Source organism: Scardinius erythrophthalmus, assembly GCF_964197995.2.
Source record: "Scardinius erythrophthalmus genome assembly, chromosome: 6".
NCBI classification, from domain to species: domain Eukaryota; kingdom Metazoa; phylum Chordata; class Actinopteri; order Cypriniformes; family Leuciscidae; genus Scardinius; species Scardinius erythrophthalmus.
Window position 1 is genome coordinate 28,247,357 of NC_138226.1, and position 13,402 is coordinate 28,260,758.

Below are 13,402 nucleotides of genomic sequence, written 5' to 3' on the forward strand. Positions count from 1 at the left end.
TCAGCCTGAACGGAATGAACGAGACATACAAATGTCGTTTCATCTGTCACTCGCTGATTCTCCTTCACGCAACATGTTGTGACATCCTTTTCCTCCCGTTTTAGCGCATTTAAAGGGCATTACGCATCGCCAAAACGATGTTATATAGCGCCACCGCGTCTTTAAACGTCCACACTTCGTCGTTTATTATTTTTGTTGGTGCTTGTGATGAACGGATTGCTTTTGACGGGATCGTTTGACGGGTTTCTGAAGATGAATGGACCATGAATGTGGACTAGAGGAATGACAAGGGGGTGTCCGGCTTTAAAATCTAAACATGTTCGTGAAAATGTGCATTTATTATGAGTGATCTCTCATACTGACACGTCCGGTGAGTGTGAGGTGTGTGTGTGTGTGAGTGCGGGCGCGCGCGCGCGCGCGTATCCATCGCCTGTAGTCTATAGATCTGTGTTACTGCGCCAGGATGGAGATGACGCAAATGACCCAGCTCCCCAAAAAGTGTTTCAAGACGAACATGGCGGCAACTTAACACAGGACCCAAGATGATGATGATGGTAATGATGAACAGCAGAGAATATCGAAGGCAATCCGCCCAGAAAGGGAAAGAGCAGCTCGTTCAGCGTCTTTCCTTCCCTTGAGGAGATACGGGGACACAGGCAGGAGCTTCGGGAACAGAGGAGGCATGTTGTCACACAGAAAGCGCTTTTTCTCCGGGGAGCCATGCGGAATAACGGAGATATGACCGCGCGCGGCTTTATCTAGCCCAGAGAGTCGGATACAGCTGCCACGAGCGCTGTTTAACGGGAGGAAAACATTACAAATCAATGCATTTTGTGGCAGAGGAGCCGTCGCGGTGGAGTCGGCCAGTGCTGCTCTTTCCTGAAATATGACCAGGGGTGCTTGGACGTGTCGGCAGCAAGATGACGGCTTAAAAATCTGCTTCGCACCCCGAGAGGACGAAAAGCCATTATTCACCGATTCGGAAAGGGCCCAGAGATGGCGACTGTCCTTAGCCTCTCTTTTGTTTATCACCGTTTTGCTCTCTGATCATCTGTGGTTCTGCGCCGAGGCGAAACTGACGAGGACGCGAGACAAACGGCACACGAACCATATACTTTCATCCAGCCATCAGAGAGAGCAGAGTCTTATTTTTATAGGCAATTCTACCAAACCTCTGTGGAGTCTTGAAACTTGTCACCCTGACAGCCTCTCCAAAAACTGCTTGACTTTCGCCGAGCCGGAAGCCGTGTGCTCGGGCCTCTCCGAGTGGAACCTGAGCGATTTCTATCTTTCTTTTTGTAACTCCTACTCGCTTTTGGATTTGTTTCACGGGTTTACGAGTCCGGACAATTTGACCTGTAGCCTGGACATGGCTAATTCGTCGGGATGCAGCCAGTGCGTTCAGGCTTACCAACGCTACGACCGACGAGCTCAGGAGAAATACCAAGAGTTTGAGCTTTTGGTTCAGAAATATGAAACGGATGTATATTCGGTGCGGACATGCATGGAAGAGTGCACGGTAGGTGTACGCTGCTTTTCCTTCTGATGTTGGTTTGTTTACTGCTTGTAACAGAAGCTATGTACCGCTACTGTTGTTATCATATTTATTTCACGTTAAGTGTATGAAAAAAAAAAAAAAAAAAAAACACCACATGTGTACGGTCCGCTGTTTTGTCATCTGTGCGCGAGAACGCGCGCGGATTCACGGTGTGCGCGCATTTATGGATTAACTGGAGGTGGATTTTTTTTTTTTTTTTTTTTTTTTTAGCACCTTGAATGCACGAGTTTGGGTTAGATGGAAATGAGGTTATGGAAGCGTCCAACAATATGTTTTTACTGTGTGGTGTATGCAGGTGATTCCTTCCTCCCTCAGTTGTATCAAACATTATGCAAATTCACTAAAGCGCATAGCCTATGATGGATGATCCATGACAGAAATAAGAAGTGCTGGGCAAGCTACTCAAAAATGTAGCTACTAGCTAGCAGAAAATAAACAAACTAAACTGAATGCTACGGTTTAGGAAAGGAATTTCAGCTACCTCATATTTTATATAAATATAAAATATGAAAAATAGATGTCATTTGATATATTTTATAAAATACATTGTTGTTATTATTATTATTTTTAAATCCTAAAATTGGAACACTATATTACCAGTTATTGTGAGTGTACTCACGTGACAGCACTTGAAACAGGCAAATGTGGGAATGCCGTTGTACAGTATCAGATGGTAATGCCATAGTACTTCTCATATACAACATACAATCCACTACCATATTCAAATACCTTGGAATAGCATGCAAATACCATGGTGTTTCAAAGAATAACATGGCACATGTCCATAATGCAGTGGTTCCTTGAGTGTTTTTGTGTGTTGTTATTGTTTTTTCAATATTATCATGGTAAATGTAATGTTTTAGTGAGTGTCAAGGCTACTCTGCTAACTTAAGCAACAAAATAGCTTGGCTAATAAGAAATGTAGTTAAACTACATTTCCGGCTATTCAGCAAGCCATGCAAAAAGGAGCCCACATTAAACCAGCAGACATTCTTAGGGTTGTTTAAGAGGTTTTGTCCACAGGGGTTGCTCTCATAGTTGGTAATTACCTCAGTATGGAAGGACAAAGCTGAGGGCATGTCCTCTCATTTGAAACAGACTGAGATTTATGGTTCTAGGTGTCCTGCAATCTGGAAAGAGATGGAACGAAACAAAGATTGCATGTGTGAGAGAGTGAGAGGGAGATGGCGCAGTGCTTTATGGAATTTCAATAACGTTAATAGCGCAGCAGTGATTTTTTCTGTGTAATCCCCGGAAGGCTATTCTATTCTAGTCATTGTTCAGGTGTTTTTCCTCTTCCACTTCTGGTATGGCGTTGAATAACATTGCTGTTGCACATGCATGAAATAGGACTGCTGCTCTTGACAGAGCAGCCGCCAAAGCAAAGAAGAGCATATGAAGCATGTCAATCTCAAACGATTAGCTATCTCAAGGTTTTTGAGTTCATAATTTCATGTGCTGTGGGATGAGAAAACATGGGCAAAATGTCCTGCCAAACGTACTGCAGGATACTTTGTAAAGTACATTACACAAGGTTTCAGTGAGTGTGATTGTTGCGCTATTTATGTATTTTTAGTTTTGCTCAGGTTCACATGCGAGAGTGGCTTGGTCCCTGTCCGTGGTGCTGAAACAAGTACATAGTAATGAATAAGACACATAATCACACCTGGAAATGCAGAACATAAACAATCTTTATTTCACACCCATTTTGTCCCTAGTAAAAATCTAAAATATTTAATAAAGCTGTATTAGGTGTTGCAATGCTGTATAACATTGTCAAACATGCTATTCGTGGCTGAACATTACAGAATTTTGCTGTGTTTTGAATGCTAAAATAAGCAGTAAATTACAGTAATTTAAAGTATTTCTCTTGAAGCAACAAGGGGTACTGTGCTACATTGTGAACACAGTCATGGCTAAAGGGTGTTTTTGTGCACATGGGATTGACTATATGGACTATACAGCACAGCTTTGAGTGCTTATTGGCTCTGTAATAAAAATGAAAATAGAATTAACTCAAGTAAACATATTAAGTGGCAGTCTTCCATGATACAGCATAACATTGCCATTAAATAAAAGTAATAATAATAATGATGATCCACTTGTGTTTTGCATCAGAGTTGTTACTGTATTGAGGATTTTTAGCTTGCCTAGAATGCTGTATTATCAAAATTAAATTATAAAATGATATCTGTTTACTAATTAATTGTGGTAACACTTTAGTTTGGGGACCAATTCTCACTATTAATTAGCTGCTTATTAGTTTGCACATTACTAGCATATTGGCTATTTATTAGTACTTATAAAGCACATATTAATGCCTTATTCTGCATGACCATTTTCTACATCCCAGGTAGCAATGTCTGATACACAGTGATGAAGTGACGTTTCACTTATAGTTACTGCAGGCAGAAAACAAACGAATAGGAAGTATCATCAGCAAAACTTGAAATGACTCAGTGATTTACTGCAGAGCAGGTACTGAACGCAATCAAATATTAGTGTCACTGTCACTTGATGGTTGATCTGGTGAAGAAGCTGCCAGCGATCAAAATATTGATTTTAAAGACGTTGAAAATTATAGTTTTGAGAAGTTGATTGAGATTTTTTAAATATAAGCCAGTTGCTGAATGTACTGGGGAAATGAGCTTTGACGATGATAACGATGATGGTAAAAAGCATCTGCTCAAATCAAACCCTTAGCTCCAAAAGGTAACGAAATATGCTTTATTTTATTCTTTTGCAATTTTTATTAAAATATCAGGAGAGTTTTATACTATTGTGGCTGTTAGAGATCTATCCGTGTTAGATATAGATCTGTGTCAAAGACCCGAATATGTAATAATGATTGGCGAAAGATTCATGCATTTAAGGGTTAATACATACTTAAATTAATATAATATATCAGTTGGCCATGCCTTAGTTTTTAGATATTCAAGATTAAATGAGTCTAAAAATAAAAACTGAAGCATTATTATGGAATATGCTCAAATTGCATATTATAGCTCTCAGCAATTATTTACACTACTTCAGATGGCAGACAAATCCAATGCATAATCCATATTAATCCATAGATTGTTTAGACACTACCCAAAATTACTCTTCCATATCCCAGTCCAAAATCCAAGCCTATAAAGAACCTAAGGCAGAACAGCAACTATCTGGATGAAATAAATTCATAATCCTCCATCTGTCTAAATGTGTGTGCATGCATGTTTGAGAGGGAGTTAAGGAAAGTACAAGAAAACGAGGAGAGAAATTTGTGTTTTGTTACGTCTTCCCTAGTTTCAGCCTTAGGCTGCATGGGCCGCCCACAGTCCGTTCACTGACCATATGATGCATACTGAACACACAAATATTAAGCTCTAATCTGATTTGCCAGCCATATAGAAATATCTATATGTGCGCTTTTTTATCAGTTCACCTGCAAAAACAAATTTTTACAAGGTAACTAGATATTCACGAGCAGAACTACCCTGTAATCAGTATTTCGTTTTTCTCATAGCTGTGAAATAATTTGTATTTATTAATCTTGAATGCACATACATGGTGATAAGACTCTATACTTACAGTTATTGTTATAGCGTTTTCTGTGCAGCTATCAATTATCTATTATTATAGTGTAATACAACTGCCCTTAAGCTTATTCACTGTATCCTCAGAGTTAGATAAGTCCATACATACCCTTCTCATCTCCGTGCGTGCCGTAACTCTGTCTGACGCACCCACCGCTAGCCTAGCTTAGCACAAAGACTGGAGGTAAATGGCTCCAGCTAGCATACTGCTCCCAATAAGTGACAAAATAACGCCAACATTTTCCTATTTACATGTTGTGATTGTATAGTCACAGCGTGTACAAATAACAAGGTCACATGAGACAGCCATCTTCTAACCGTATACATACTGGGAACTATATTCTCAGAAGGCAAAGCACTGCTACTTCTGTGGAGTGATTTGCTCGCAGCACCTGAGAAGGAGCAGAGAGTTCGCTCAGAGTTGGAGTAAATAACTCCGCAGAAGTAGCAGTGCTTCGTTTACCTCCAGTCTTTGTGCTAAGCTAGGCTAGCGGTGGGTGCGTCAGACAGAGTTACGGCACACACGGAGATGAAAAGAGTATGTATGGACTTATCTAACTCTGAGGGATATGGTGAATAAGCTAAAGTCCCAAAAAGTCGGCGTGTTCCTTTAAACAGGAGGTATTATCAAAACAAACTGTGATTGGTCACTTTAAATGTCAATCATACAATTACTTCCTGTGTAAGTGGGTGGTTCTTGGCCAGAATACGCTGCAATGTTTACCGGATCTTATGCTGTAAGTCAAACGTCTGGCTAAACAAGACTACTATTTCACAAGAACGCTTAGTGGAGACTTTTTCTTTCAAGGCTTTTTGTCAGTTACATGTATAATGATTCAGATTGACTGATGTTGATTGACAGCTGCTAGTGGATGTGAAGGGGCCCAGGTGTCCTCCTTTGAACATGAGCAGGTTTTTGTCAGAGGTTCAGTCTCAGGTCAGCTTTAGAAGAGACTTGAATTTGTTAACCCTGTAAAGCCTGACATATGAATTTATTTTAATTTATTTGAATTTTGTTTTAATGGAGCCGATTATTGAATCTTTAAACGTATCTGTAAAAGTTTGAATATGTGTATTTTTTTTTTTTTTTTTTTTTTTGATACATCAGACTTGGTTCATGTAGTATAAGATACAAGAGAATATGGAGATACATCAGGTTTATTCAAAGGCCCAAACTGAGCAAACATGTGAAAGGTGGTGTAGTTTCTGATATTTATATGGTCAAAAAGTAAGATAAAATTCAGATTTTTATTATCAAAACACATTCGTTTTTATTGTGCAGCCTACTATAATGCAATATAATACAATGATGACTGAGACATGTTCAAATAAACATTCCTCAAAAGATGTATCATATTGCATACTTTTTTAAAAGTTTTTATTTTTTATTTTTACAACATTATCTATGGATAATCAAATAAACCTAAGTTGCTTCCGTCCAGTAAATGTTCATCTTGAATTATTACTAACAACATAAAAGTATAAAAATAAGAAAAGATTTCACAGCAAAAAGACGACCTGAAGGGGGCCATTTTAGAATCATACTAAAAGGCCTTGTACTTTCTAAAAAGTATAAACTATCAATCAGATGGCCATAGGCATGTAGAAGATTGTGTACAACAGGTTTCTCTGCAAAGTGTTGATCGTGTTGATAATTTATAGGCCTTAGAAATTTGCATTTTAAATTTGACACAGTTTATTTGTGCTTGGACGAGAATATTCTCTAGATCTGCGCACATAAAAACCCCTTGTAAAGAGCAATAACCTCATAAAAACAGTTCCACCCCTTTTCCACCATACTCGGCATCTCCCTCCCCCATGATGCAACACAGCAAAGGTTTAAAAAGCATGATACAAGTCCTTTCAGGTCTTTTACTCAGTTCAAGATGGCTGCCATCCTGATTCAGGTTATAGTCAACAGTTTATGAGAAAAGCTTAAATGTCCACTGGTTTAGTGCTCAGGTGGCTAGTCTGAGACACAGCAGTCTAGTTGTAGGTGTGTGTTTGTGTGTGTTTGTAATCCATCTCTCCACTTTGCTGACACATCAATGCAAATAAAGAGTCTTTTGAAAACAAAAGTATGTGTTCATGTCCTATGCAAAGGGGTTAGCAAGGGGAACACGGGGAACAGAGGGCAGCTCTGTGACACTGTTTAACAAGGAGACATCTGTAATCAACATACTAAACACTTGGTCTACAGAGATTGACTGGAATTGATACTTTGTTGTTTTGTGTGTGTGTTTGAATTGTAAACTGTGTGTGAATCACAACTCGTCTCCTTTTGTCCTCCTTTTCATCAGCTAATCAGCGACAAGAATGCAGATTGTAAAAATTGTTGGAAGAATCACGTCGTAATGATATAAAAATTTGCTTCGGGGAGTTGGCAGCTGGCAATTAATCTGAATTGCAAATCTATTCTTATGTTTGTGTGACCTTTGCACAAGCACTGCACTTTGTGTTTGAATTGAAATGTCAGTTTAATGACCCCTGCGCTTCTTAAAGTGAAATTAAATTTCGGTGGAAAACAATCGTATCTATCTTTCTTTCCCTTTTTTTCCAAAGCGTCTCTTCCACTTCTTCTCCCTCTCCATGTGTGTTTGCTCGCCTCCTCACCTTCGTGGCCTGCGCATTGTTGCACACAAGTGGGGAGATAATGACATTTTGGCGAGAAGCTGCCCTCTTGACAGCACGACAGTGTGACTTTGTAAGGGCGCTTTATTCACTGCCTAAGCCATGGCGACTGCAGAGGGAGCAGAATCCTGCCCTCCGCATTCTCTTCCCTAGGGCATAAAATATGTATGGGACTAAATAAGCATGGACCTGCCGGATCTCTCCTTGCAAGGAAAATTAATGAGACGGAAAGACAGCGATTTCCACCGTGTTGCCCCATGTATGCATCCGGGAACTGGCACTTTTGGCACTGAATATCTCTGGTGATTAACATACAGAGGGTGGACTTACATTTTGTGGAGATCCATCTTTTAATCATTAAGACATCCTAAAGGGGAAGTGTCATGTCTGTGGATCTAACAGCACTGAATGGAATGGTGAAATTATGATTATTTTCAAGCTGATTTCTTGAAAACTCTCCCTTCACCTGCCACATTAAAATAGTGAATAGGCAAATTCACGCCATTGTCCATTTTTGGTAGGCTGGTCAATATACAGTATACATAGTAATGTCCTGACAGTGCCATAGTGATTGCACTTTTAGGGCAGTCAGTTTACTTCAATCAGTAAAATTTTGGGGTTACCAAAAGATCACTGTAAAAAAAAAAAATTGGTAGCAACAATTAAGTTTTTACAAATTTTACGAATAACTTATATTTCAATAAATGATATAATGTTTATATACCAACCTAATTAAGTACTAAAATCTGTTTTGTACCTTTATAATATATTGACAGCCACCATTGAAGCACAGGTGTTCATGAGAAACAAATCAAAGTTCATCACAAGTAGCTTTTCCACGATCTTAGGTAAATACTAAGATGTAAAAGGTGCACTCAGTATCATGCACACAAATACAAAACACCATCAACACACAACATTAAATGCAATAAACATTATTTTTTAAAAAAATCAAACAAAAGTAATTGAAATAGCTCAACACAAATGTTTCAAGTGGGTTCCTCAAATTCAACTAAAAATGCAGCTTTTAATGACTTATGCAGTCTCAAAATCATTTAACCCCTTCTTGGCAAACATCTTTGGTACTTAGTAGAACACCCTTTTGCTGTTTAACCTGCTGCAAATAAGATATATGACCAGACACCAGCTTATAGCAGCATTTCTAAGGAATCTTATCACATTCCTCATGATCAATGGCCTCCAGTTCAGTAATATTATTGGGTTTGCGTGCTGTAACTGCCTTCTTGAAAGCCCACCGGAGATTTTCTATGGGGTTCAAGTCAGGTGACTGTGATGGCCACTGTAGAATCTAGCAGGACTTCTTCTGAAACCAAGCCTTGGTGGAATTTAAAGGTATGCTTGGGATCATTGTCCTGTTGGAAGGTCCAATGACGCCCAAGCTTCAGCTTCCTCACTGATGGCATGACATTTTGTCCTAGGATTTCCTGATACTTCAATGAATCCATCTTGCATTCCACACGCAGCAGGTTTCCAGTGCCAGAGGATACAAAGTAGCCCCAGAGCATCACGAGCCACCATCATGCTTGTAGGCAGAGGATTCTTTTCAGCATATGCTTTATTCTTCTTCCTCCAGACATACCGCTTAACCATGGGGCATAAAAGTTCCAGTTTTGTTTCATCACTCCACAGAGCAGAATCCCAAAACTTCTGTGGCTTATTTATATGATTTTAAGCAATTTGGAGCTGACTTTTCTTGTGCTTTTGGGTCAGTAGTGGTGTAGTCTTGAAGTTCTGACATGCGGTTAGTACGCGCCTTACTTTGCAATCTGAAACCTCAGTGTCTGTTGCCACCAAGTCTTGCAGCAGGTCTTTTGCAGTCACTCAAGGGTTTTTCTGAACCTGCAACCACTGTTCCTTTAACTTTGAACTTGCGAACTATGCTCCCAATGGTGTATCTAGGAACATTTAAGCCTTTGCTATCTTTTTGTATCCTGTTCCTTGTTTGTGAAGGGTGATGATATCTTCTCTTAACTTTTTGAACCATTCTTTTGACTTAGCCATATTTCTAACATGTAGTCAAAAATAACACTCAACAAACCTAGCCAGTTCAGATATTTCACGTGTTCTAGATCAAGCACACCTGGTGCAACTAATGAAGCCCTAGATTAGTTGCATCAGGTGTGCTTGAGACAACACCTGTCTTGCAGATTTTTGCTGTTGTGAGGGATTCTATACTGGGGGTTGAATAATTTTGAGACTGCGGAAGTCATTAAAAGTTGCATTTAAGTTGCACTGTATTAAACTGGGATAGAAATAAAAAGTCTATCCAATAGAAAAAATTAATATCCAATAGACACAATTAATGTCACTTATACTGTTATTGATATGTATATGCACAGGAGAACTTCTCAGTAAAAAAAAATTCCACGTAATTCCCAAAGCAAGCATGCACATAAATTAGTTCTTAACCTGGTTCTAATGTTAATGAATTTGGAGTTTTCTAAATGAGTGAATGTGTCCTCAAGGTTAGTTTTTGCATAAAACATGCGCAAACCATCTCCATATAAAGGCTTTCCTCACAACCTTTTCTTTACAGCCTTTTGTCACTCTCAACAAACATATATGATTCTCTCCAAAGATGCACTTTTGACTGAAAGCATGTGCAGCAAGATCCTCGAGCAATGCCAATTGTGTTATACAGACACAGATTACAGACCCCTCTTTAGCCAGCTGTAGCTATATTTGCAAATTAAATAAAATTTAGAAAGAATTTTACTACGGAAGTTATTGATGAATCATTATTTGAGTCACTGTTCATTGTAATTGCATAAAAATGAGTCCTCTGTTTATGTTCCGCAGAAGAACGCAAGCTTTGGAATAAAGTAAGGGCAAGTAAAAACGTTTCTCTTTTGTATAAACTTTTCCTTTAAACATATGAGCAACTGGACAATCCACATGAGAAATATCCTCTCCACTGTCCAGGCACATCCAAGAATCATTACTGTTATGGAAATCTTTCTTAACCTCACCTACCCGTACACCAACACGCCCACCCACGCACACTCTCACACACTGAACCCGAAGTACAGAAAGAAACTGGCAAGTGTGAGTGTTTACTCTCCTCAGGTAGAGAATAACCTAGCCGTGGTGTTCGTCAACCTGCATCTAGGCACGGAAAACCAAGCCATAAACACACAGTAACCAGACCTTTCATTTAGCCCTGCCACTGCCCGAGCAGCAGGAACCTCCTTAATCCTTTCCAACTAGACCGGTCTCCAAATAGTGGAAATCAATGCTTCCTGCTCGAGTCCTCTTTAACCTTTCCAGGAAGGGCAGATGGTGAAAGGAGGGCTGGCGGACGAGGCTTCTTTGGCTCAGAGGCTCATATGCCACTCCGTGTCCCTGGAGTTGGCTTATCGTCCTCAGCCCTGGGGGCTTTTTGACACGGCACAGAGGCTCAGCGGAAAGCCAGAGGACAAAGCCAAGGATCACGATCCTATTCGACTGCCGCCGCACGGGCCAGAGATGCGCTCACGGCACTCGTGTGATCGTTGTTTTCCCCTGCCTGGAACACTTGTAAAACCACAAGCAATTACTGTCAGCCCTGTGCACACATGGGCGTATTTACCAATGTGTTGTGAATTCCCATTTAGAGACAAGACAGATATGAAATGGAAGATAAATGAAGTTGGATGTGGGAAGTGTCTTTCCCTGTTGAAGTGAATGGTCATAAGCGAGCACAAAGGCCCTGTTTACACCTGGTATTAAGATGCGTTCTGGTCGATCGGATCACTAGATGAGGGAGACACCCACACCTGGTGTTTTAATCCATCTCTTTTGTCCACTTTCAACCACTTATGTCCTGATTTCTTCAAGGGGAGGGTCTATGGGCAGGTAAATGTATGTTTTTTTTCTTCAGATCTTTCAATCTAATGGACAAAATAAGCTTGCACAATTTACATATGAATGAATGAATGAATGAATGAATGAATGAATGAATGAGGCATTTATATAGAGAACATTGTGCTTGGTACGTTTTCCGTCTTCAAACCAAACTTGGGTCTCCAGCCAAAGATTAAATCCTATCTGGCTAGTGCATTTCCCATAATGTTTATGCATTCGGTCAGTGTCGGAGAGTAGACGGTACACTTGGGCCACGTGAGCATTTACACTACGTAAACAATCTGGTCAAATACGTTTTCGACTACGTCTAGTCGAAGTAGTTTAATAGCAGGTGTGAACAGGGCCAAAGTTATTTGCTGTGGTTTTGTAATGAGGAGTTCAATGAGGAAACAAGTTAAAACAGACAAACGTGTGTGAAACTGAATTCACTGTAAAGACACTGAATACACAGATAGATCAGAGAGACCATGGAAAAAGTGAGGTTTCTGACACTAAAATGTGTTGTGATTAATTTATGTTACTAACACCTGACTCTGCAGGAACACTATAGGACTTTAAAATCAGCATGAATACGGATGTTGCCATAGATTTTTCTTCCCTATTGTTACGTATATCTCAGTGAAACGGCTTCTCAAAAAAACTAAAAATGTCAAGAGATGTCATGTCCCACGCTCTCACCTCATGTCGTCAGAGACGTTATTTTGAGGATTAAATATTTTAAATAATAATATGTACAGATAAATCATTTATAATAAATACTGCAATATTCCATGAAAAACAAGAATATTCCATCTTGATTTCATGGTGACTTTAATGGCATGTAAATCGACTCACCTTACATTTGGGTTTGCTGAAGAGTGTTTTTCAAGATATCCACTGTTCTATCCACTCAGCATGTATAGATTTTTGTGAGAATTTCAGAGGTTGGCTCAGCACAGGCATTATAATGAACCGAATCCAGGTTACTGCCAAACATTCAGGGCTCGACATTAATTGATGGCCTGCTGGCCCAGGGCCTGTGTGAGAGTTTCAGAAAAATTGACAAAAAATAGCCACTTCTCCTATTGGGCCAGCTCTATTCATTAAATTGTTGATCATGTGTATGAATTTTAATGCTTTGTTTATTTGAACTGGAAGTAGCGCTAGATATTTTCTTCCATATTGTGACACATTTGAGTGTAACTGAATATCAAAAAACAAACATGTAGGACAACAGAAAAGTGTAGGGTGGGGACTTGATTCTATCAATCGGTTGTTTGGATAGAGGCAGATCTGAATGTGAGCTTGCAGTCGATTGTAAGACATTTTAAGCAGACGAAATGTTTAGAGAAGTCCGGCATATGCCAATAGTCAATTCCACTGGGAAGTGGAATATGACATTTTGTCTAAAAATTACCAGGTCAAAATAAATGAATTGTTCACAATAAGATAAAAAAAACATACATTTATAAAATCAATAGATTTTTTCTGTGACATTTGGTTGCAAATTCTCCAACATTTTTTTTTTTTTTTTTTTTTACATTAAAGGATGTCACGTGTATGACGTGATTGGCTGTAAATGACGTATCACTACAATAGAACACATACATAAGTATGGATACACATGCCACACACTTCTTGCCACACACACATTAAATCAAACAAGCAGTAATTGTGTATCTCTGGAGTGCTGTTTCCTGCAGGTCCAGGCCTGGCCCTTTCTTCCGGTCTAATTCAATTTGTGACCTCCTGATTCTCTCTGCTGTACTTAGTGCTAAAGGAAGGAACCATCTCT

General features: G+C 39.4%; 1 protein-coding gene across 1 annotated transcript in view; it reads left to right on the forward strand.

The window, feature by feature from the left end:
* Window positions 1–886: 886 nt before the first annotated feature.
* Window positions 887–13,402, forward strand: part of nalf1b (NALCN channel auxiliary factor 1b) — a gene marked incomplete at both ends in the record, with an annotated part of 149,147 nt that continues 136,631 nt past the window's right edge. The window contains one exon of the mRNA XM_081368820.1: window positions 887–1,519. Within this exon, the coding sequence (XP_081224946.1) occupies window positions 887–1,519 (633 nt within the window). The remainder of the gene's footprint in view (window positions 1,520–13,402) is intronic.